Source organism: Chlamydotis macqueenii, chromosome 10 (assembly GCF_036417535.1).
Source record: "Chlamydotis macqueenii isolate bChlMac1 chromosome 10, bChlMac1.mat, whole genome shotgun sequence".
In the NCBI taxonomy this organism is placed as follows: Eukaryota; Metazoa; Chordata; class Aves; order Otidiformes; family Otididae; genus Chlamydotis; species Chlamydotis macqueenii.
The window spans coordinates 7,372,340-7,396,446 of NC_141565.1; the positions used below are offsets into that span (position 1 = coordinate 7,372,340).

The 24,107-nt window shown below is 56.5% G+C and overlaps 2 protein-coding genes across 3 annotated transcripts in view; one reads left to right on the top strand and one right to left on the bottom strand.

Moving 5' to 3' along the window:
* The window catches only part of DNAH1 (dynein axonemal heavy chain 1), a 72,748-nt gene extending 63,716 nt beyond the window's left edge, over window positions 1–9,032 (top strand). Inside the window, exons 62-78 of the mRNA XM_086756027.1 lie at window positions 395–555; window positions 665–890; window positions 975–1,170; window positions 1,819–1,970; window positions 2,466–2,666; window positions 3,050–3,190; window positions 3,627–3,785; window positions 4,217–4,348; window positions 4,536–4,706; window positions 5,117–5,296; window positions 5,384–5,560; window positions 6,340–6,510; window positions 6,669–6,799; window positions 7,180–7,324; window positions 7,550–7,756; window positions 8,160–8,394; window positions 8,771–9,032. Of these exons, the coding sequence (XP_086612153.1) occupies window positions 395–555; window positions 665–890; window positions 975–1,170; window positions 1,819–1,970; window positions 2,466–2,666; window positions 3,050–3,190; window positions 3,627–3,785; window positions 4,217–4,348; window positions 4,536–4,706; window positions 5,117–5,296; window positions 5,384–5,560; window positions 6,340–6,510; window positions 6,669–6,799; window positions 7,180–7,324; window positions 7,550–7,756; window positions 8,160–8,394; window positions 8,771–8,892 (2,907 nt within the window). The 3' untranslated portion in view covers window positions 8,893–9,032. The remainder of the gene's footprint in view (window positions 1–394; window positions 556–664; window positions 891–974; window positions 1,171–1,818; window positions 1,971–2,465; window positions 2,667–3,049; window positions 3,191–3,626; window positions 3,786–4,216; window positions 4,349–4,535; window positions 4,707–5,116; window positions 5,297–5,383; window positions 5,561–6,339; window positions 6,511–6,668; window positions 6,800–7,179; window positions 7,325–7,549; window positions 7,757–8,159; window positions 8,395–8,770) is intronic.
* Window positions 9,033–9,169: 137 nt separating this feature from the next.
* BAP1 (BRCA1 associated deubiquitinase 1) lies at window positions 9,170–22,620 on the bottom strand. Of its 2 annotated transcripts, none has more exons than XM_086756030.1 (17): window positions 22,537–22,620; window positions 18,988–19,017; window positions 18,833–18,887; window positions 17,998–18,130; window positions 17,492–17,611; window positions 17,073–17,134; window positions 16,847–16,989; window positions 15,938–16,016; window positions 15,100–15,223; window positions 14,656–14,773; window positions 14,069–14,256; window positions 13,608–13,741; window positions 12,525–12,997; window positions 12,295–12,398; window positions 11,428–11,520; window positions 10,892–10,964; window positions 9,170–10,580 (listed from the first exon to the last, which is right to left on the bottom strand). In XM_086756030.1, exons 1-17 carry the CDS (start codon window positions 22,571–22,573, stop codon window positions 10,447–10,449), a joined length of 2,100 nt encoding a protein of 699 aa, XP_086612156.1. In that variant the 5' UTR covers window positions 22,574–22,620; the 3' UTR covers window positions 9,170–10,446. The 2 variants fall into 2 exon arrangements, with proteins under 2 accessions (XP_086612156.1, XP_086612155.1); XM_086756029.1 differs by having other exon boundaries at window positions 12,241–12,398.
* Between the last annotated feature and the right edge of the window lie 1,487 nt (window positions 22,621–24,107).

Sequence of the window (24,107 nt, forward strand, 5' to 3'; positions counted from 1 at the left end):
TTGTGTCTTGTGTTGACAAGGAGGGCAGTGGGTACCTGGCCGGGCTAGAAGGGGCTTTCTGTTTGGGGTGAGGTGGAACTTGGTGGGTTTCCAGGTTTCTCTGGCCAAGCAGCACTCATGTGAGTGCTGCCTGTTTTGTGCTCGCATGTCTTGGCCAGGATTCCAACAGGTTGGCAACCTCCTGGTCTCCTGCCAGGAGGTGTCTGCCTGGGAGGCAGGGCCATAGAACACAACTGCTTTATTCAGGCCTTCAGGTCTGCCAGGTGACTTTGAGCTCCTGTGTCCAGAGAGCCTTCAGACTTTCCTCACTGCAGAGCCCAGGGCACAGCAGGATGCCTTTCCTCACAAGAGGTGGCTGTCCCATCCTTCTTGTATTTGTTCCTCTCTGGTACAGACCTTCAAACAGCAAGGCAACACCGTGCTGAAGCTGGGAGATACGGTGATCCCCTACCAAGAGGATTTCAAGATGTACATCACCACCAGCCTGCCCAACCCTCACTACAGCCCTGAGGTTTCCACAAAGCTCACTCTCATCAACTTCACGCTCTCACCCAGGTACCTGCTTACCCCATTAGCTGCTCATGCTGCTCAGCCTCATTCCTTGTTGTCCTCAAACCCTCGGGGTCTGTTGCACTGACCCTCGCTTCCATGGCTTTTGTTGTAGTGGCTTGGAAGACCAACTGCTGGGAGAAGTGGTGGCTGCGGAGCGGCCTGACTTAGAAGAAGCTAGAAACCAGCTAGTTGTTAGCAATGCCAAGATGCAGCAGGAGCTGAAGGAGATAGAAGATCAGATCCTTTATCGGCTCAGCACTTCTGAAGGAAACCCTGTAGATGACTTGGATCTCATCAAAGTGCTGGAGGCATCCAAGCTCAAGGCAGGAGAGATCCAGGTCAGAGGTGGAGGAGCTCTCCCCCTGCAATGGTGCATCCCCTGCTGGCACTGCATTAACCATGACATCTCTTCTGTCCTCCAGGCCAAGATGATAGTGGCAGAGCAAACAGAGAAGGACATCAACATCACCCGCCTGCAGTATGTCCCCGTGGCCGTCCGCTCACAGATCCTCTACTTCTGCGTCTCAGACCTGTCCAGTGTGGACCCCATGTACCAGTACTCGCTTGAGTGGTTCCTCAACATCTTCCTAATGGGGATCAGGAACTCCGAGAGAGCAGGTACCTGCCCAGAACAGCCTTGTACTGTCCTCTTCCTCACCTCACATTCCCGGTTTAGTGGCAGCAGAAGCTAGGACACCTGCAGAGTCAAGGCAAACGTGGCTGCTTGCATTGGCTCTTGGCATGGTCCAGAGCTACCCCTAGTTGTGTCCACACAGCAAGGGAAGATGTGGTCACAGCCTGCCCTCTGCTCTCTTCCCCGCAACTCCCATGCTGCCCTGTCTAACTGGGCGGGAGGGATGTTAGTGCCAGGGCACAGGTGAGGTACACGCTGTCCTGGTAATGGTGTGACTCTGCTTGTCACAGAGCCACCTCCACGCACAGGTCCTGGCTGCTGCTGCCAGGCTGGGGGCAGCTTTCCCCACCCAGCAGCGCGTGTTGGCCAGGATGGTGGTGCCTGGGCCTGTGTAGGCTGCTGTGGTGCAGTGTGGGCTCCCTCCCAGTGCTGGGGCAGTGTTTTCTTCTGTGTGCTGAGTCTCATGGCCTTGTGCTTTCACAGGGGTTTCTGTGCTAAGTCTGTATTTGAGAGCAACGTCTGTTCTTCCTGGACAGGCTGCAGCTGTGCCCCTGTGAGCAGGAAGGGTGAGAGCACGCTCCACGTCACCCATAGCACCCACCACCCTTGTCTCATCGTTGCCTTTTTTTCAGACGCTACGGAGGACCGGATCGTGAACATCAACAACTACATCACCTTCAGTCTCTACAGCAATGTGTGCCGTAGTCTCTTTGAGAAGCACAAGCTCATGTTTGCCTTCCTGGTTTGCGTCCGGATTCTGATGAACGATGGGCAGATCAATATGGTGAGCAAGTGCTTGGTCCTTTGATGGGATTCCATCAGGGAACTCAAGCCCAGCCTGTTCAGCACCCTAGAACAGTGTCCCAGGGTGGAAAAGGAGCCTTGTTCCCTGGGGCTGGGGGCAGGCTTGGCAGGCTGGTGGGCAAAGCTGAGGCCCCTCTCTTTAATCCGATCTCAAACCTTTCCCTGTGTCTGTATGCAAAGCTGCCTGGCCTGAATCACCTGCAGCTTTTGCCAGTTTGCTGCCAGACTGCTGCAAAGGTTAGCATGTTCAGAGGGAGCAGGCAGGGATTAGAAGGCAGAGAAAAGTTAGTGGCAGCTGAACAGTGATGTCAGTCTCACCAGACCCTCCAGTTCACTTGCCCCTCAACACACACACCTGGCAGGAGAGGCAGCCAGAAAGTTACTACAGGATTTTAGCTGGATATGGCACAAACCACGTGCCTCAGGCCCAGGCAGGTAGGCTGTAATCCGTGACCACGTCTTATCCTGTTCCCAGGACGAGTGGCAGTACCTGCTGTCAGGAGGGACCATAAAGGAGATGAGGGAGAACCCAGCTCCAGCCTGGCTGAACGAGAGAGCATGGGGAGACATCCTGGCCTTGAGCAGCCTGAAGAAGTTCTCTGGCTTCGCCAATGATTTTACAGCCAACCTTGTAGCGTTCAGGGCCATTTTTGACAGCCCCAAGCCTCACAGGCAAGTGTCCCCTGCTTTATTAGCTCAGCTGTGCTACAACTGGCAGGTAACGGCGTTCCTGGGAGAGCGACAGGAGCCGATACATCCACAGCACCGGCTCTGCCCCCAATGCAGTGCCACCGAGGGAGAGGACAGGTGGTTCTTGCCTGTGCGTGTTGCCATACGATGCCTTAGCCCAGCAGGATTTGGTGCTTCCCCAGTGGGAGCAGCTCTGGCTTGCCTGCTGGTGGTCTCAAAGCTACAAACAACCAGACACTTCCAAGTGACTGGAAGATTGTTGTTCTTTCTGAAATCCCAGTGGCTGCCTGCAGACAACTTGGGTGTTTCTTGGGGAGCTGCAGGATCTGCTACATCCCCTCAAAGTGCACCTAATTGCTTTGCAGAGAGCCTCTGCCTGGAAAGTGGGAAGCTGAGCTTGATGCCTTCCAGAAGCTGCTGGTTCTGCGGTGTCTGCGAGGAGATAAGATCACCAATGCCATGCAGGATTTTGTGGCACTGAACCTGGATCGGCGCTTCCTTGAGCCACAGGTGACCAGCCAAAAGGAAGTGCTGGCGGGGCCAGGAGTGGAGCGGGAGGTCTCAAGCTTGTTATAAATGGACTGTCAGCATCTTCACATTGCAGTGAGGGTGCTCATGCCTCTCTGCAGCCGCAGTGTTCCCACAGCTGGGGAAACACTTATGTCTTAGATGAGGCTGTCCTACCTAATGTCCACTAGTTAAGCCACACTGGGAGGGGGCAGGTAGTGCAGGCATACAAGGGAAGAGTTTGGGAAGGTGGTTACTGCCCTGACCCTAATGCTGCTGGAGGAGAGCTGTACTAGGCCTTTATTGAACGTTTTTCTGGCCTCAGCACCCAAGAGCACGCTGGTGCCTTGGAGAGGAGCTGGAGGCCAGGCAGGGTGAGGAGGGGCTGCGCGGGGTGCCACTATGGGCCCTCCGCTCTGACCAGCTTTCTGTGTTGCAGACCGCTGACCTTTCAGTCGTCTTCAGGGAGTCCATTGCCACCACCCCCCTGGTGTTTGTGCTGTCCCCGGGCACTGACCCTGCTGCCGACCTCTACAAGTTTGCTGAAGAAATGAAGTTCTCCCAAAAGCTCTCTGCCATTTCTCTGGGCCAAGGCCAGGTAAGCTCCTGGTGCCCATCTGGGGCAGCATGGTCCTGCTGGCACTCCCAGCAATCTTGCCTAGATTCGAGTAGGTCAAACACCTTTGCAGCACAGTGAAAACACCCTCCTACCCTGGGGCCCTTACTCACCAACCTTCTGCTAGCTGGAGGAGCCAGTTTATTGTGAAAGCTGCACTGGTTCCTCCTGTAGTGCCCTCTAACTTCCCAAATCCATCCCCAGTTCTTCCCTTCCCTCCACCCTCCCACACAGGCTTGCAAAATCTGTAAAAGGGCCTTTGCTGTATCATCTGACAGCAAAGATCCAGTTGAGCCATGGGGCCAAAGCCAGGCTGTAACTCTGGGAAGTGGTCCTTCCACCCAGCAGCTGTCTCCCTGTCCAGCTCAGCAGGTGGACCAGGGCCTCTGAGCTCTTCTCATCTGCCTCCTCAGGGCCCCCGTGCTGAAGCCATGATGCACAGTGCCATGGAGCAGGGCAACTGGGTCTTCTTCCAGAACTGCCACCTGGCTCCCAGCTGGATGCCTTCACTGGAGAGACTCGTCGAGGGCATTGACCCCAGCAAGGTGAGCTGTTTACTGAGCAGCCTGCCCACTCTGAAAATAACAGGCAGGAGGCCAGAGCCCCGGGAGGAGCCCAGATCTAGTTCAGTCCCAACCACAGGTTCTCCACAAAACCAGAGGGTCAGTGCAGGAGCACCTACAGTGACTGTGGCTGCACCCTCTGAACACTTGCTGCCTTCTGGATTTTCAGGTGCATCAGGACTTTCGCCTCTGGCTCACCAGTCTGCCAAGCAACCACTTCCCTGTGTCCATCCTCCAGAAAGGCTCCAAGATGACCATTGAGCCTCCCCATGGAGTCAAGGCCAACCTGCTCAAGTCCTACATTAGTTTCAGTGATGACTTCTTGAATTCTTGCCCCAAGGTAAGATCCAGGTTGTGCTTTGGTTTGTTGTCCCCACTCTGTCCCTACTCCAATGTATGCTCTCCACCTGGATGTTGCTCCTCTCCAGGCACAGAACTCTCATGTGCTAGAGAAGGGCTGGTGATATTTCTCATAAGCCCACATCTGATCTGTGGTGAGCCAATTAGAAATTTCTCTTTGAGGAACAGGAGCAATAGGATTGCGGAGGCCTGGCGTAAGATGCTTACAGCTCTCTTTAAGCAAGGGAGTGGGCCACACAGCAGCCTGACTGAGGTTTCCACCTCTCCAGGCCGCAGCTGGCATGGCTGAATTGGCACATCTCCTCTGCCAGGGCCCAGCAGAAACTAACCCCATCCAAGGATGCCTGCTCCCGAGCTGAGCACCTCTTCTCCCTGCTTCTCTGCCTACAGGTCACCGAGTTTAAATCGTTGTTGCTGTCACTTTGCTTCTTCCATGGGAACATGCTGGAGAGGAGAAAGTTTGGGCCTCTGGGGTTCAACATCCCCTATGAGTTCACAGATGGAGACCTCCGCATCTGCATCAGTCAGCTACAGATGTTCTTGAGCGAATACACAGACATCCCGTACAAGGTAACTGCATGAGCTGGCCCCTCCTGCGGAGGGAACAGGCTCATGACGCACGTGTGGGTCAGAAAGCCATGGTGGGGTCCCTCACAGGTTCTGAAGTACACTGCCGGGGAGATCAATTACGGCGGCCGCGTGACTGACGACTGGGACAGGCGTTGCATCATGAGTATTTTGGAAGATTTCTATAAGCCTGAGGTTTTAATTCCTGAGTTTGCCTATTCGGAATCAGGGATCTACAAGCAGATCAGTACCTCTTCTGACCTCAATGTAAGTACTCGTGTAACAAACTGCAGCTCATATTTCCAGGGGGATTGTCACAGTGCAAAGGCAATCTACTCTTCCCTGAACCCCACTGCATTGCCAGTTCCCTGGGGGAATATAAGTTTGTAAGAACTTGGGGATGTTCAGCTGCTTTCAGGAAGCTGCATCTGTTTGAAGCAACAGGAGGAAAATCTTATCCCTGTGCACAGGAGGTGGTAGCAGCTGTCACTGGAGTTCCCCAGCTGAAAGCTTTTGTATTCTGAATCATTTTGGTGTCACATACCTAAAGCACCTGGGGAGCTCTGCAGGAGACAGAGCAGGAAGCTCACTGCCAAGCTGCCTGTTCTCATAGCATATGTTTGCTTCTACACAAGAGCAATTTAACTCCTCAGCCAGACCACAAACCATGGCCATGGCCTCCACTCAGCCACCAAACCTCCACTCAGCTCAGAGGAGCTGCCACCCCATCAGCCTCCCCAGCCCTGTATCAGCCACCATTTCTCTGGGCATGCATAAGCTGTCCCTAAGTCAAAGCTGCAAGTTACATTTCCTGGCTGTGACAGGAGACAAAGAGCTGTGTAAAAGTCAGATGAATCAATCTCAAACACCAAGACAAGGAGTATGTCCCAACTGAGTCTTTGATCTGCTGTGTACCTTGGCTGCTTTGATCAGCAACTCTGGTTTAGTCATTTCTTTTGGGCCAGGCCCATAGCAGCAGCCCGAAGAGGCACCACAGCTTTATCCCTGTGCTCTTGGCCTCACAGCCTGTGTGGATTCCTCTCCAGGGCTACCTCCAGTACATCAAAAGCCTGCCGCTCAATGACAGCCCGGAGCTCTTTGGGTTACACGAGAATGCCAACATCGCCTTCGCTCAGAAGGAGACCTTTTCTCTGCTGGGGTCCATTATGCAGCTGCAACCCAAGACCCTCATGGTGGGAGGCCGCAGCAGGGAAGAGGTGGGTGCCCTGATCCCGTCGGTGCCTGGTACAGGCAGTGAGCACAAACACCAGCCCTCAGCAGGTGCCACCCTGCCTGCCAGCAATGGCACTGCCACACAGGCGTTAGCTCTCCCCTTCTCAGGGGGATGCTCATCTGCTTGCTGCCTTCCTTCCAGCTCGTGGAGGAAATTGCCAAGGACATCTTGGCAAAGCTGCCTGCCCCCATGAACTTGCAGGAGGTGAGCCAAAAATACCCGCGTCGCTACGAAGAGTCCATGAACACAGTGCTGGTACAGGAGGTGATCAGGTAAAACCCCTGTGGGATCACATCCTGGGCCAGCAACCAGCTGGTCCCCTGGGGAACAGCAGAAATGTGCAGGCCCCTGCTCCCACCCACCTTTGAGGACCCTCATTGCTGAGCATGGCAGCGGGGCTGGCAGCCACGCTAACAACTGTGTTATCCCAGCCAGGACCTTCAGCTGGTCCCTGTCCTGCGGGGCCTCCATCCACTACTGCCAGCGATTCAGGGCTGGGGGGACAGCTATGAGACACCGTTAAAGGGGAATGGGGCTGGGGGTTACATGGATGAGCTTCACTCGTTGTACAGAGATCCATACCCTCTCTGGGCAGACACGGGTGATAAACACTGCACTGAACGGCTCTGCTCCCTCTGCTCTTTCTCTGTAGGTACAACAGGCTCCTGGAGGTGATTGCTCAAACACTGAAGGATTTGCTGAAAGCTCTCAAGGGCCTGGTGGTGATGTCCTCTCAGCTGGAGCTGATGGCCAGCAGCTTGTACAACAACACTGTCCCCGAGCTGTGGAATGCCAAGGTACATGTCCCGGCCAGCCCAGCTGACCACAGGAGCTCACCCGAACCAGGGAACGGGGCTGTCTCACGTGGAGCTGGCTCCTCTGTCACAGAGATGTCTCACTCGCAGTTGTTCCCGGCCCCAGGCTGGATGCATCCCCGGGCTCTGGGCAGCTGTCAGTACCTGGGGCACAAGGTGTAGGGTCCTTCATTGCCTTCAGCACCTTCTTCTGTCGGTGCCCTGCAGGCCTACCCGTCACTGAAGCCTTTGGCATCCTGGGTGAACGACTTGGTGCAGCGGATTGAATTCCTGCAGAAATGGATCAGCCATGGGATCCCCTCCGTGTTCTGGATCAGCGGGTTCTTCTTCCCCCAGGCCTTCCTCACTGGGACACTGCAGAACTTCGCCAGGAAGTCTGTCATCTCCATTGACACTATCTCATTTAGCTTCAAGGTCAGTGAGTCAGCCAGGGGCTCTGGATTTCTTTGGCTAGCAGGCCACAAAGGCAGCAGTTCTAGCCCTTGTGACCTGCCCGAGAGGAGAAGTCAGTAGCTGCACAGCTGCCCGTGGACCCCATCTTCCCCTTTGTGCTCGGATACACCCACCCCACGGCCACTCACCTCCACAAGGCGAGGAGAGACCGCTCTGCCTCTCCAGACCTGCTCACATCCCTCTCCACAGGCTGCCCCACAGCCTCATGATGCGAGGTGCCAGAAAAACCAGCCCAGCCCATCTGAGAGCTGGCACTCACTTTGGCTGCACTGACTTAACTGGGAGCAGCTTAAGAGAGGAGTCCTTGGGACTGAGGCTTGAGGACACGCCTTGATCAGGGCCCTGGGCCCGCTCTCTTCTGCAGGTAATGAAGGAGTCGGTGAGCGAGCTGACTCGCCCTCCTGACAAAGGCTGCTACATCCACGGCTTGTTTCTCGAAGGCGCCCGCTGGGACCCCGCTGCGTTTCAGCTCGCGGAGTCGCGTCCCAAGGAGCTTTACACAGAGATGGCCGTCATCTGGCTGCTGCCTGTCCCCAACCGCAAGCCTCCGGCCACTGGCATCTACCTGTGCCCAGTTTATAAGACTCTCACTCGCGCAGGTAGGTGCCCTAAAGACAGCTCTCCAGAAGGAAGGGAAATTGTAGAAGCAGCTAGGAAGGGCAGCTCACGAGAAGCTGTAGGAGCTCGTCCTGCCACACACTGGCCTGGAGGAAGGCACCGTTGGTAGAGACTGTTGAGGGGAAAAAAAAAAAATTTGTCCTGCTCTGGACATGCAGACAGAGCAGCCAGGCACCCTGGCTATGCAGCAGTGCCCAAAAATACACAAGCCTGTTTCCCCCAGCCCTGCTCAGCCTGTCACCTAGCACAGGGATGGGATAGGGACAGGGAATCTCATGTGGGGTTACTTATACAGGACACTTCGGTCAGCGTGCAGTAGCCAGGGCTGCAGTACCACGCTCACTTCTCCCATTACAGGCACGCTGTCAACAATGGGCCACTCCACCAACTACGTGATTGCTGTGGAGATCCCTACGGACAAGCCGCAGAAGCACTGGATCAAACGGGGCACAGCCTTGATCTGCGCCCTGGACTTCTAGCCAGGAAACCCTCCCAGCCCAGGAAACCCTCCCAGCTGCACAGAGGTAGGCTGCAGGGGCAGGCAGCAGGAGCCAGCAGCCACTCCCCTTCTCCCCTTGCGCTGAGCCATGTCAATAAATTGATTTTGATTCCACCAGCATCCCATTCACCTAATGCTGTTGCAATCCCCGCAATTACCTTATCTTTTTAGCACCACAGAAGAGCTGCCAGCAGGGACAAGTGGCCTGGAGCAGCCACTGGGTGCTCCTAGCTGCATACAGGCCCCTCTCCCTTGGCTGGCTGTTACAGGATAGCTTTATTCCTTCAGACAGATCCATTACTTACAGCACTTGGTATTAGACACAGCAAGAGACAGAAGGATTTTCTTCCCTTCAACAAATACCAAAAGAACAGTTCAATTCCATAGTCAAGATCTGCACAAATTTGCAATTCTGTCCTTGCACTGTGGCCTCAGGAGAGAGGCGCTGACCTCCAGCTTCTGAGATCTCTGCCGGGCTGCTGGGGATGGGCAGGAGATCATGTGCAGGAGTGCAGGCAGGCCAGCGTGCTGGCGGCAGGAGGAGCAGCTTTGGGCTCCCTCCACTGTTTCCACTTGCCCCTGCAGTCGCCGTCCCACCTTGAGCATTACAGCAACCGTTGTTGCCTCTGCCCCCATGGAAGGGCTTCGCCAAGGGCACGAGGTGACTCCACATCCAGTGTCCACCTCAACACTGTGCTCAGCAGCACCAAGGCCACTCTGAACTTGGTCTGTTCACAGGGGGTTTCTCTGGGGATCGGGCCTGGAGCAACCCTGTGTGACCCACAGGCACTGCCAGGGCCACAGAGCTGTTCCCTAGGAGAGGGGACATCCCCCAGCACCACGGAGGGCTGGGCACAAGGCCCAGCTCCAGTGACAAGCCCAACCCTCCTCACCCAGCAACACACCTGCCAAGGCCCATGGGGAGCCTGGCTGCGCTGGAGGGGTGCTGCCCTCCCCAAAGCAGCAAGGGCTGGGGCAAGGCAGGAGAATGGGCTCTGTCCAGGAGCCACCTGGCTCAGCAATGGCCAAAGTGTGGGTCAGAATGAAAAATAAACTTGGGGAAGGGAGGGAGAGGGATAGAAAACACAGACAAGAGTGTCCTGGGGAAGTGCAGAGCTGAAGGCCTGGATGAAGGAGGACATAAGCCACAGCCAGCTGCGGCCAGCACAGTCTCATGTTGGTATCACCAGCCTTCCCACAATGCCAGACCTGCCACCAGCCAGGTGGGCTCTTCCGCTCCTGCCACAGTCCTCAGCTACATTGTCGAGATGCAGGCCCACAGCATCTGGGCACCGCCACGGCATGGTCAGGCAGCTGGGCACTCCGGCTTCTGCAGCTGCAGGGATTCCCCTCAAGTCAATGAGTTTCCGCCTTTCATAACAGGCTCAGGAAAATCCAATTTCTCTTTGTCTTCAGGCTCCACCTCAGCTGAGGGCTTGTCGCTGTGGTCCCTCTTCCTTGGGCAAAGGTAACAGAGATCCAAGTCCCACAGCCCAAAGCCCAGCTGCTGCTTCTCACAGTCTTGACTCCCGGGCTACTGCCGCTTGGCTTTATACGGGCGCGAGCGTTTCCGGCGGTCCGGCTTCCTCTGCTTGTGCAGACGGCCGATGCTGACTCCCTGCCGCCTGCGGACGGAGATGTTCTGCTCCACGAGGCTTGCCAGCATGCCTTCAGGGGGAGAGGTAGACAGACATGCCCCGTGCTGGACTGCTGGTATTGCCCATGCCAGGGTGCAGCCCTCCCTCTCTTGCTCAAAACCCATCAGTCCCCTCTCCTGGGACTATAAAATGAGGAGGAGACAGAGCGGAGACACATGACTCTCCAGACTGAGTGCTACCTTGTGCCCTAGGTCTGGCAGAAAGAGGGAGCAGAGCTGGGTGAGCTTTCTAGGCTCCCAGCTGCTGCTCTGCCACTCAGCACAGCTCCCCCAGCTGAGTCTGACCCCACATTCCATCCCCTCGGAACGCAGCACAGCTCACCTTCCTGGGCCAGCATGGAGATGAAGGTACAGATGAACTCATCGTAGTTGTGGGTTCTCCTCTGGTCATCGATCTACAAAGAGATGACAAATCCACAAATAATCCACAAACAGGCGGCAGGGAGAAATGAGGGTTTAAGGCTAACAAGGGGCAAAGAACCAGCATGCCTGGCCCAAGCCACAGGCCAAGGAGACCAGAGTGGGAAGGGACCCAGCTTCCAGCCCAGTGCATAACTGGGATGGTTTCCATCCATCCCAGTTCAGATGCCAGCATTTTCCACAGAAGGCAGCTGGGAAGAGGCAAGGGAGGAATCCTGCCAGGCCCTGGGGCAGAGACAGTGCTGATGTTAGTGCTGCCCAGGGCCTTCAGTCTGTCCCGCCAGGAGCTCTGCCCCATAGGGCTGTCTGATAATGGGAAAGGAACCCCAAATGTTCCCTATCACTGTTCTCGACTGAACCACTCTCCCTCCACTTCAACATGAAGCCACCTCAGACAGAAGCCTTCAGCAACGCAAACAAGCCTTCAACAAAGCGCACCTTGAATTTCTTCCTCTTTTCCACCTCTTCCTTCAGGCAGGCCTCGTAGTTCGCAATCTCTGCCTCCACGCACTTCAGCAGCGCCAGCAGCTCCTGCCAGGATCAAGCAGAGCAAATGTGAGCAGATGGATCCCTGACACAGCCCAGCAGCCAGCGAGGTGAGCTGGTGGGTGTCTTCTCTGCACTGGAAAATGGAGGACTCAAAGCAAAAAAAACCAAACACTTTCCAGGGTTAAAGGAAAAAAAAAAAAAATCAGTTCATTGTAGGAAATTTCTGAGTCAGAGGGTGATCAATCAGCCAGCACTGCCCAAGCCTGGCCCAGCCCCATGTACCTAGTTCTCTGGGACAGGGGGAAAGGTTGCGTGCGTGCCTGAGAAACACCCCAAGGCCTGGTTCTTCTCAGTAACAAAATTTGAAGACATCCCTTTTGAGTAAAACAGCTTCTAGCCATCTCTTCTCCAGGGAGTCCTTGATGCGCTTGTGCTGCCTGAGCCTGGTCCTGTCTCTGGGTGGAGGGCAGAGACAGGCAGTAAAGTTACCAGCGGGCTGGGATTTGGGGCTGCAGGGTCCCACCAGCCTCCGGCCCAAAGGAGAGCACAGCACAGCAAACATCTCGGCTGCAGGAGACAGCGGCTCTGCCTGAGGTGATGCAAGGCACAAAACCTGTACTGCCCCGTGCCTCAAGGGACGGCTGCGGCGACACGCGAGCGGGACAGCGTGCACATGCGGTTCGGTCAGTGCCAGCGCTGCTGCGTCTCTGGGCGAGCTTAGGGAGCTCCACGTTCCCAGGCCTGTCGCAGCACAAAACTCACCTTGGGAGAATACTTTTCCCCCCCAGGGTGATCACTGGTCCTGCCAAGTCCCACCTTCTCTTTGCTGTCACTGGCCTCACTGCCCTCCTCGTCCAGTTTGATTGCGACCGGAGCCTCTTCACCAGGTTTGATGGAAGGGGGGGAGCTTTTCCCCCCATCTGCACGCAAGGGAAGGAAGCATTAGGAGCCATTGCAAAGGACCAGTATCCACCCCTGAAGTCAAAGGACGCCATCGTGTCGCTGCAGGGGACGTGCCACCTCCCCAAAAGCCGGCAGACACCTACCTGCAACAGCCAGCGGGCAGAACACGCTGTCCTCCGTGAGGTGCAGCAGGCCGGTGCTGATAACGGGCCCCAGGTCCCTGACGGCCCGGTTGTAGCGCATGCAGTCAACGCGCAGCAGGCCATCCTCCTCGCCGAAGAGCACCTTGGAGATGTGGGAGGTGACGGGGCTGGAGGGGCGGGTGGGGTTGGCCGAGCGGATGGGGGAGCGCAGCGGGGAGTTGAAGGCGCTGCCGATCTCGGAGGCAGTGTCTGTGCTCTCGTTGCTGGGGGTGGGAGAGGGCTGGGAGTGGGTGACCACTGCCACGGCGGCGCCTCCGCCGCTCGTCTTGACAGACAGGGGAATGGAAAGATCCTTTTGAGATTCCTTCAGCTTCTCAGCCAGGACATTGATGGTGTTGGGCTGGAGGACGGAAAGCTGGCCATCCGCAGCCCCCGCCACGTGCTCTTGCTTCACCTGCCCTTTCCTTTTGTACCTGCCCAGGAACACAGAGGGAAGGTGAGCAGCTGCTGGAAGGAGGTGGGGGCCCAGCGCAGGCACTGCCAGCCCCGCACTCAGCACTCCAGGCTGTCTGCTGGGATGCAGCAAGGCCTGAAACATTTCTAGGTCGCTCCCACTGCCACCAGCTCCTCTGGCAGCACCCCACCCCACTGAACCACTCAGCTGCAGGTACCCCTATGCATCCAGGGTACACGGGGTGCTGCCTGCCCCTGCTCCTCTTCCTGAAGCCCCAAAAGCAGCCCCGCTGTGACTCCACCTTCCCGACCTTCACAGCGGTCCAAGCACACCGTCACCAGGAGCTGATCTGGCAATCCACACTGGGGAACTGAGGATCCCCAAAGCCTGCTGCCAACAGACACAAACTCAAGGCAGCCAAAATTCAGGGCTGATTGCAAAGGGCTACAGAAGGGCTTCACAAGACCCAGAGAACAGTAAAGCAGCAGGCCAAGAGAACAGCCCTAACTGCACACACAGGTGCAGGCTCTAACACAGCTAACAGCGCTCAGGAAAGAGATCTGGGAGTCACCGCTGGTGATTCTGCAAATGTCAGCTCCCCGTCCCCCACCCTTGGCTCAAGCCGTTACCTAATGGCTGAGTTGGTGTTACAAACTTCCTCCTCCTCATCGTCATCGTAGTCATCCTCATCATCCGAGTACTGCTGGTGCTGCCGGACTGGGACTCGGCTGCGACCCACTCCTGCCGCAAGGTCTTCCTCCTCCTGCAAAACATCGTTGCTGATGGCCTGCCGGCAGCGGGGCAAGAAGGAAGAGTCTAGTGGACACGTCCTCAGTCCAGCCGAGCGCTGGGGCTTGCCCCTTTCGAGAGGAGACAGGGGACTCTTCCCTGTGCTTGCTCAGCTGACCCACATTAACGCAAACCTCTATTGCCAGGTCAGTCTTTATTTACCCTCTCCCCCTCCAGCCTGGGCTAGCACAAGGGTAGGCAGGCCAGGGGGAGGGCTTACACCGGCTGACAGCCGCAGTCCCTCAGAGGTGAGGGATTCAGCTTGAGCCAGGCGTGCTGCTGACCCACAGCTCCAGCCTACCTGCATGGGGGACTTGGCGTAGTTGTGATTGTCCAGGAAGGCTGGCAACCTCTGCACGATGGGGTTGGGGTTTGCTGGAGGCGCCCCGTTGATAGTGCTCGCTGAAGTCTTTGCCACCGGTTTGGATTTGCTGGGTGGGCTCTGCGTGGCCGCAGGGTGGCCCTGGCTGGCAGGCTCATCGGTGCCATCTGCCATACAAACACCAGGCAGCCTTTCACGACCAGCACCGTCACTTTTTTACTCAATGTCCTCTGCCACCCCTTGCCCACCCCACATAAGAGAGGAGCTCCTAAGATCCACCAGACCACCACACTCACTTCCCGTTCCACCTTCAGCTGTCACCAGCGCCCCCAAGCTTAAGCCCTCCCATTTTCAAGCTCTGCGTTCTTCCAACACTCCTCCCAAGCACAGAGGCGTCTACCACACCCCAGCACAGTGTGCACGGAGACGGGCTTGGAGAAAAGAAAGTGAAGCTGACCATAAAACTGCCTCAAGCTCCAGGTCAGCCAGCCGCTGTCACTAGCCTGTGCTCACTCCACAGTAGGCCAGGGTAGCTGGCTGGCAACACCACTGGTATGGGGGTCTACCTGGATGGGTGCTCTCTGGAGTCACAGTCTTGCTGCTGGCTGGCTTTGCTTCTTCAGGAGGCTGAGACTCCTGAGACTTCTGGGTCTGGATCAACTCAGGCTGAGTTACTCGGATAAGCTGGAAGGCAAATGACATTGAAACTGAGCGCTGGACTAGGGTGATCCAAACCACATCCCTCCCGTTCAAGTACTGCAGAACTTGCGAGGGTGAGCCAACTGCGGAGCACCAACGTGCACAATCAACTGACAATGCCATGGATCATCTCCCAGAAGAGCAGCAAAAGGCCAAGCAGCGAGAGTGGTTATCTCCTCTTCCAAGAGGACATTTCCCAAGGCCAAAAAAAAACCCAAAATCCAGGCCCCCCAGAGCCCAAGGAGATGTCCTGAAAACTGAGCCTGTTCCCACCCCAGGCTCACATTCCCTCAGGGCTTGGGCTGCCCTACCTGCTGCAAGGCCTCCAGCACAGTCTGGCGGTTCATCTTCAGGATGTGCAGTTTGGACTCGTATTTCATCCTCCGATCAGGCACCACCGCCATCAGGTTGAAGCGGATGTCGTGGTACGGCTCCCTGCAGGAAGGGACAGCAGACGTCAGCCACGAGCTGGTGGTGGAAAGCCCATCTCCCAGCAAAGGAGGATCAGTTACCCTGGCACACCTCCTGCGGGCTCTTTCCAGGCAATGCCTCCCCTGTCCTGGCATTTAACACCAACACCCAGGATGCCATTCCCTCAAAACCAAGTCAACCTCACACTGGCTGAAGAAGCAGAGCAAGGTTGCTTCAGCCAGGACACAACACACCCTTCACAGAGTCACAGGTTGGCTGAGGTGGATAGGGACCAGTGGAGGTCGTCTGCCCAGAGCTGGTTGCTCAGGACGGTGTTCAGATGGTTTTTGAGTATCTCCAAGGATGAAGACTCCACAACCTCTGTGGGCAACATGTGCCAGCGCTTGGTCACCCTCATGCCCAAGCATCCAAGAGGTCCAGCTCGGGACCAGAAGGACCACTCCTCTTATGGACTTGAGCAAACAGGGACCTAATCGGCCACTCTTATCCTGCGCGGCCGTTTGCAGAGACTCTGCATCACACAGGGGGTGCACCCTCTCTGCGTGCTCTGAAAGCAAACTGCAGGCAAGAGACGGCAAGGAGGCAGTGCACCTGCACCCCTCCCAAGCAGGATTCTCCACCCCCACTTCCACAACTTGTTGCACAGAGATCACAGCAGAAATAATTCAGGGGAAAATGTCAAGGGGCCCATGCCTGCACCATGGCCTGGGACCTTACCCTGCAGTGGCCAGGCCGATGCGCTCCATGATTACTCTCCTGGCTTTGTCTGTCCATTCCTCGTCATCAGCCCACGGCCCTGTGATAACGGGACAGAGCTGGAATTAGCAAAGCAGGCCAAGCCTCCTGCTTCAGACTGACAGAGCGGATCCTGCCATCCCCACGAGAGGCAATCTCATGGCTCCCTACACACCAGGGAGTGAGCCAAGAAGGGACCCAGGAGGCAGAAGGACCACGCTGTCAGCCCATATGTGGAACCCCCTGCCTCTGCCTTCTGAATGGAGAACGTGAATTATCTGCAGGGCAGAAAGGTGAGTGTTGAACCCTACAGACCACAAGCATTTCCCAAGCTCCAGGCTCACAAAGTCCAAGGAAATCTGAGGTCTCGCTGGATCTGGTGCCGTGCTTAAGAAACGCAAGTACACGAAGTGGGTACCTTAGCAACGGGCCTGACAGACAGAAGCAAAGTCCTAAACAGTGTCTGAAAGACAAGCTGTAAGAGAAAGAGGTAACCTGAGCAGCCTGCTGGGATCTGCATTGGGACTTCGTGCCTCAACACACAGCATTATTTGGCACAAGGGGAGGGTAAGGAGAAAACAAATTCTGCTTGCGATACCGAATTATTTCAGAGGTGCCGAAGGACCTCGTGACCCTGAGCAACTGGGGAGGAAAATGGTAAGGCTGGAAAAACAATGCAGTGCATTTAGAAATAATTGCCTTCTATAGACAGTTCCAGCACATAGGCTCCAAAATGAGCTGTCAAAACTCAGAACAAATCTGGGAGCCACTGGAGTGATTCTCCACAAACATTATCCAATGCTTAGCAGCAATGAAAAATAACCCACACATTTGGACACAGCAGGGTGTCTATTCGGCTGTGTCAACAAGCAGGGACGCATGGGCTCTTACCATGGTCAATGGGATAGACCTTCAGCCCGTCCAGCTCAAACAGCCGTCCCTTGATGGGGACATAACTGACAAAATGAAAAGCCTCCATGGTTCGCACAGCGCTGATACCGTTCTGCTTCTCCGGCAAGTGCCGCGGCTCCGGCCTGACAGGGCAAGAGAGGCGAGAGGTCAGCGGAGAGTCTGCCTCCTGCAGCGACGGTGAGCTGTAAGACAGCCCCTCGCTCACCTGGCATGGCTGTTGTGGGCCTTGGCCAGCTCCGGGGCGTTGCCGATGGCATAGCCTTTACTCTGCAGCAAACAGCAAGAGAGGAAAACAATTAAGAAGTGACCAGAAACAAAATGCTTCACCCACCGGCTCCCCACTCCTTCCATCCACACCAGGAAAGCAACCTTCAGGCACACCCTCTGCCCTGCCGAGTTGTCGGTAAAACCCAAGATGAAAAGAACACACAGGTGTAGGGGCACCAAGGCTCTGAGCACCAAGGCAAGGTAGGAAGAGCAGAGACAAGCACCGATACTGATGTAGCGTGCAGCCACGAAGGGCTGGGAAGGCGCCAGCTCGTCAGAGCATCATCCTGAGAGGGGAGCGAGAGGCAGATTTCACACACGCTACCCGTGCACAGCCCTGCACACCCCCGCCTCTACCTCAGGGCTGAATCCTTTGGTGAAATCCTTCATGCGGCTCAGCGTGGGGCCCAGGTCGACATTGTTGCAGTTCAGGAGGACGCTCAGCAGGGCATGGGTGGCACAGGAATTGGGGATCAGCTGGAGGGTGACACAAGGACAATCTTACTCAGCAGGAACACGACAACCCTTCAACAACCCCTCAGTCAATAACAATCAATTGAAAAGTTCTGACACAAGAACCACTTATGAGAGTAATGACTTGACCTTGGCTCTCAAAGAAAGGGAGGAGGTCAGTCTCATTTTGTGAGCCACACAACGGTCCTATCAGCATCCGCTCACCGCGCAGCCCACAGACAGGCTCGCAGCCCTCACTGGATTCCCTCCAAGCTGGAGCTCAGGGCAGAAACTCCCAAGAAAGAGGAGCTGCCCTCAGGAACAGCAAGAGCAGTACCAATCTCAGTACCACGTTGCTTCCCTGAGGAGTCACAGGAGACACACACACTTGCCCCTGGCCTCCAGCCTACCTGGTGAGCAAAGAACATGTTATTAACGATGTCATCGTCGATCACCGACGTCTCATCCACCAGGGTTGAGACCTTCCGGCGTGATCTGCGCTCCTCAATCCACTTGAACAGGAAGATGAAGCCATACACAGGGCTGTGGAGAGAAGCCAGGAGCTGCATCGTTTTGGACGAACCACACCAGTGGGGATGCTCTGCCCAGCACCAGAAACCTTCTGTTTCAAACCACAGGCAGAGCAAAGACAGAGAGGAAAAGCAGAACCGCCAGCTCCATCTTTTTGGAACTATCCCTGCCACAGGTTCCCCCAGCCCCACATTACTGAGGACACTCTCCTGCGCTGATGCTCCACACCCAGACAACAATCAAGCTTGAAACCTTTGGAGTTTGACAGGTCTTAAGAGACTCAAGACAGAGAAATGTGAGGTGAAGTTTACCTCTGGACACTGACTAACCTGCAGAATAGTGCCTGACCACCAACTGACCCCTCCTTCTTGTATCCATTTTCACAAGGAGTTCAGACAATGGCTTTTAAGAGAGCGACAGCCTCAAAGCCATTTCAAGGCACTGAGAGAGGGAGAAGGCCCACACTGCAAGCACGCTGGTTGGCACTGCACCTCTCCATACAGGAGTATATCTCCCATCCCCACGAGGTCTTTCTTAAGCCACGAGATCACCCATCTGCCCCAAACCTGACAAAGCACCGTGGTTCATCACTCACCATGCTGACCTCCACGATCAACAAGCTCACACGGGCCCTTCTGAATGCCTGGCGATGAGCTCCCAGGCCCACAGACACATTCTCCTTAATAACCTCACACTTTCACACCTATGACTTACCCTTGGCATTTGCTTTGCAGATCATAAATCTCTTCAACCTGCACTCCCTTGACCCCTGCAAACAAAGGGCAGAAGCTGGTGTAAACCCCACCAGAAAAGTGTAGGGGCAATGTCAGGCATGAAACCAACTTCCCAGGAAGGTCTCTTGCACTCACCAAAATCTTCAACCAGGAGTGTGAAGAGACCTGAAAAGGAATAAAACCAACAGGTTGAAGAGACCAGAGAGGAAACCTGCTGCCACCAGCCCCAGAACATCCCACATGGTCCCAGGCCAAGGCACAGCCAGAAAAACCGCAGCAGAGCAGCACCAGGATGACGCCAACTCCCCAGCAGCAGAGCTGTTGAGCCCTGGCTCCCTACAGAGGTGCTCTGGCTCCCTTCGTCCCTCCATCCCCGTTCATCAGCCTCTTCCTCGAACCAACCCTCTCCTGCCAGAGCCCAGTGAAGCCAGACCCAGCGTCAGCATCCTGACCTGCTGCAGATGACCCACCAAGAAATCCCCACCACGAACAGCAGCAGGGAGCACCTAAACGACACGCATGCCTCTAACCAGTGGGAAACATGGCTGAATAGAAGAACATAATTTATGTTCTTGTTAGAGAAAGACAGCCAGTGAGGGGACAGCCAGCTCACAGCACCAGGGCTGTGGGAAAGTCCGAGCGCCCAAAGGCTCATCTTCATCTCCCTCTCTCCTGGGGAACCAAATCCAAGAGCCTGTCCCCATTGACTACAAAACGCCCGTTACGGAAGGACGTAACCAGGGGTACAGAGACAACGGCAACGAGACCGCAAGTTTATAGGACATCAGCGACTGAGCAGCAGCTCCCGCCGCAAGGCCGTAGCAAAGGCAGCCGGCCCAGATTTCAGGCGGTCCCCTCACACGCGGAGTTAGCGAGCTCGAGACTGGAATAACAAATCTGCTTCTTTCGCTCCCACATAAAGGCTGCTGAAAGCCCGGGAGGAAGGCCAGGGAATATCAATAAGAAGGATTCAATCCAGAGAAACATCCCTATAAGCAAAGGATTTAAGGAACCTGATGTAAGTGGCTCAGTCAAGAAGGGCCCAAGGGGCTTCCACATCAAAGCTGAAATGACTGAAACAGGGAGGAAACTTCTGGGAGCAAAAAGTCTCCATTAATTTAGCAGAAAACATCTTATTTCTTACAAAATTGTCAGTGGGAGGAAACATGCTATGGGAACAACACGCTTTCAACCAGTGACGGCCTCCTCACCGTGCAACGCTGCTACACCAAACCCCGGCACCCTTCTGACAGATGTTTTTGCTCAAAATACTTGACACTGTGGCAGGCTGTGTCGCACGGGTGATGTCTACAGAGACTTCAGGCCGCCTCACTGCCTTCTTCGCAGCAACTCCCTTGGGGCAACTGGTCCCTGCAGACCATAAGGGCCTTCACACGCTCATTACAGCCACAGTTCTGGTTCTCTCTTCGGATGGCAGCCGTTAGGGAAGCAGGAGTTTACAGGTAGAGTCTCTCAACTGTAAAAGCTGCTCACTCTCCAATTTCAACAGTTACAGTCCACTGATTACGGCAAAACACGTGCAACACGAGACGTGAACCGGACCACAAGCTCTGCCTCGCAGCCAGGGAAGAGCTGCATTAAAGCAAGGCCTTGCAAACACAAACAACCGTAACTGCCGAAAGCAGCGCTGCTCCACAGGTACCACCAGAACGAGGAGACCAAGCTGGGGAGTCAGAGAGAGGATGAAGGCAAACTTCTCCGCGTGCACCATGAAAGGACCAGAAGTGAAGGGAATGAGCTGCAGCAAGAGAAATTCTGCCTACTACACACCTGGAAAAACCCAGTTCTTCTCAGCCAGCGTGGCCAGCCCAGGGACTGGGGTGCAGAAATCTCCTCCTTGGGCACATTCAAACTCAACCAGACACGACCACGAGCAACCTGAACTACCTTTTAAGTTAGCTCTGCTCTGGGCCAAAGACTTCCAGGGGTCCCTTCCAACGGCAGTTTTTCTCCGATTCATTTCAATATTTCATATTACCTCAGCGTCCACGAAAGGCGTAGTCCTGCTGCTGCCATCACTCCTGGAACACCCCAAACCTCCATCCCCAATTATTTGGGTTGGCTGGAGGAAACATTCCGGTGCCCGCAAGCACACACAACACTACGCCAACTGCCTGGAGGTTCCCAAAGCTCCACGCTCTGCCCAAACAGCCACGGCAGATAGCCCAAATCTGGATCTACCAACCCTTCCTGACAAGCAAAGCACCGACAGCTTTCAGTCTCAAGCCCCGTGGTGAAGGCTGGGCAGCTTATGGGATGTGCTAAAAGCCGAGAGCAGCACACGGGTCACTCCTAACCACTGTCCCAGCGAACCTCCGCACATCCGAAGGAGCACAGGTGCGGCGTGCCGAGAGCCCACCTCCGCCCAGACAGATTATCTTCCAAGGAAATAACCTTCCCTCCCAGGTGTGAGAGTCCAAACCGTGTCCTGTCTTCAGCATCATCATGATGAAGAAGGGAGAGGATGGGAATGATTTTGGCAATTCCCAAGTACCAGTAAAAACAGGATAAAGAGCAGAAAAACCTGGGCTGACTGGAAGACCAACAGCAGAAAGAATTCTTTGCTGAGCGCAAGAAGATGGGTGTAATGCCAGGGGTACAGTTTTCACACCCAGAGCCTCAAAAATACACCACCCCATCCTAAAGACCAGCTCTCAGCCTCCCAGAGGACAACCCCACATGGCACTACAGCAACCCAGAGACATTAAAACGATGCTCAGCCAGCGCCCAGCCAGCGCCAGCTTTGGCCACAAAACGAACTCTGAGACTCCAACGCAGAAACCGCTTTCTCCAACGCAGCGGGAAGGGGACGCCCGTGACCGTCCTGCTCCTGGCTGTTCAGGTGCCATACCGAGCTCTTCAGCACCTTCCGTGGGCTGCCTGGGGTTTGATCCACCCGCTCAGCCGCAGAGCGGTGATGGGATCTGACACGCATGGGATGGAGACGCCGCCCTCGCACGCTCCCAAGGGACACAGGTTGTTCTCAATCGCCCGCGAAGCTCTGGGGCAACTGCCAGTCAGAGCTGTGTCTGTGGCACGGGGCGTCCCATACGCACGCCTCTCCCCATATTTCAGCAGTACTTCAGGGTGTATTTGCAAACGACAGGAAAGCTCCCCGCTGGCCTCGTGCAGCGTTTCAGGTGTTTTCCACAAAGATGCCCAGGTTTATCAGATCGCACACACTCAGGGGCGTCCAGGGCACCTCAGACCCCCTGTATAAGTGCTACCAGGGTCTGGCCCCACTCTGAGCCCTTGCAATGCTCCTGCAGCCCTGTTCACCCCATCCTTGCCCCATCCCACACCTGCACCCCTACGCGTAGCCTCCTGACATCCCCTTTTCTGCCTGCCCTGCACCCCCAGAACCTCTCCCTAACCCTCCCACGGGCTACGCCCCATACACAACCCCACACAGCCCCTCTTCCCCCCTAGAACCCACTCCCACAACTCCGGTCCCCGCTCCCACCTCCGCTCGAAGCCTGCACCCCATAACCCTGCCTGCGCACCCCACACCCCACGCTCCCCCCCCCAAAACTTCACCTGTACAGTCTCGCCCCCGGCCTGCCCTCCCCTGAGCCCCCCCGGCCCAGGCCCCACCCCCAGCCAGGTCCCTCAGAGCGCCCCCGCCGCTCCCCAGGCCTGCCCGCCGCCGCCCCCGCGGCTCACCGGGGTCGCTCTCCAGCTCCAGCCAGCCCTTATTCATCTTCCCGCGGGCCGGGCCCCGCCGCCATGTCCGGCCCCGACTCCGGGCCCCACCGCCGCCGTCGCCCTCCCTTCTGCGTCATCGCTGCGCGACGCCGCGTGACGTCAGCGCGCACCGAGCCACATCGGTCCCCAAGGGGTCGGTGGCGGTGGCGGCCGGCGCCACAAAAGTCCCGCGGTGGCGGGGGAAGCCTGGCAGGGCCCTGCGGGCTGGGGCCTCTCCCTGCCCCGCCCCGGCTTTTCGGCCCCCGCAAGCGGAGGGCAGCGAGTGCTTCAGGCTGGGTCTGGGAGTCGGACGCGACAGCCTGGGTTGCCGCATGCAGCCTGGGCCTGTCGTGAGGGATCTGGGCCTGGGCCCGGGCCCGGGCCTGGGCCTGTCCTGAGAGACCCGGGCCGGGAACTGGGCCTGTCGTGAGGTGCCTGGGCCTGCGGTGAGGGGCTGACCTGCCCTAGTTGAGATGTGATGGCTGCCGGTGAAGCTGGGGCCAGCGGTACTGTCCTGACCCTGCCAGCAGCTCCATTTACGCCGCCAGGGAGGCTGGAGGGGTCCCAGGGCAAGCGGGCGCCCCTGCGCTGCGCTTCCTTAGGAAGTGGGCTAAAAATAGGAGCCGGATCCGCGGCTGCACCCGTCCCCCCCGCCACGGCTTTGTTCTGCGGCTGTTCCCACGCACGCCCGTCCCCCGGCGCTCCCCTCACCCTGCTCCTGCCCCGGGGACAGGGCTTGGCCAGCCCCAAGACCCAGGTAGGGCTGGTTCCCTTCATACAGAGGAGATGGGGGGCAACAGCCCTGTCCCTGCCCACCAGAGTTGTCTCCTTGCACCCTGCTCCGGGGTGGGTGAGGACGTGTTCATGTTCATTCAGCCCCTGGAAATTTCTAGGGGCCCAGGTTGCCTCTGTTGGCTGGTTATGATGAGAGACACGGCTGGAATGTGAGCTGTGCAGAGCCCCTGACAAAAGCCCTTCTGCTCCGGCCTTCCTGATGTAAACCTACCCAGGAGGGCCAGGCTCAGCCGCCGCTGAGGTTTACGGAGATTTACCAGGAGGGGGAGGCCCTTTTGGGGACTGGTTTCTTCTGGTCTTTGTTCCTACTCAGTTTGAAACATCGCTGGCCCTGGTGTCACCTCCAGGCCAGGTCCTGCATGCAGCAGAGGCCCTGGGACCCCCTCTCGCTGCGTCCCCCGGGATGGGCAGCCCAGCCTCTGCTTTGCGGAGCACGGGGGTCACTCGGAGGGAACGGGGTGCAGGCGTTTCAGTGGTGTGGCTCATTGCAAGCGCTTCAGAGCCATTAAATCCAGGCCCTGAGGAACCAGACTTCTGTCTCTTATTTCTGGCCTCACACTAGTGTTCCTCCTTGTCTCTACTTGTTGCTTATCGTTCTCCTGTGCCCCCCAGGCCTGCGATTAACCAAATCCACGTGCTTGGCTCCAGTTTGGCCTGTAAATCGTGCTACCGGCTCCGCTCTCCTCCCTGCAGGACGTGTCCCGGCCCGCCAGCCCCACCACGGCTCTCCCACCGCAGGAGACACCCCGTGCAGG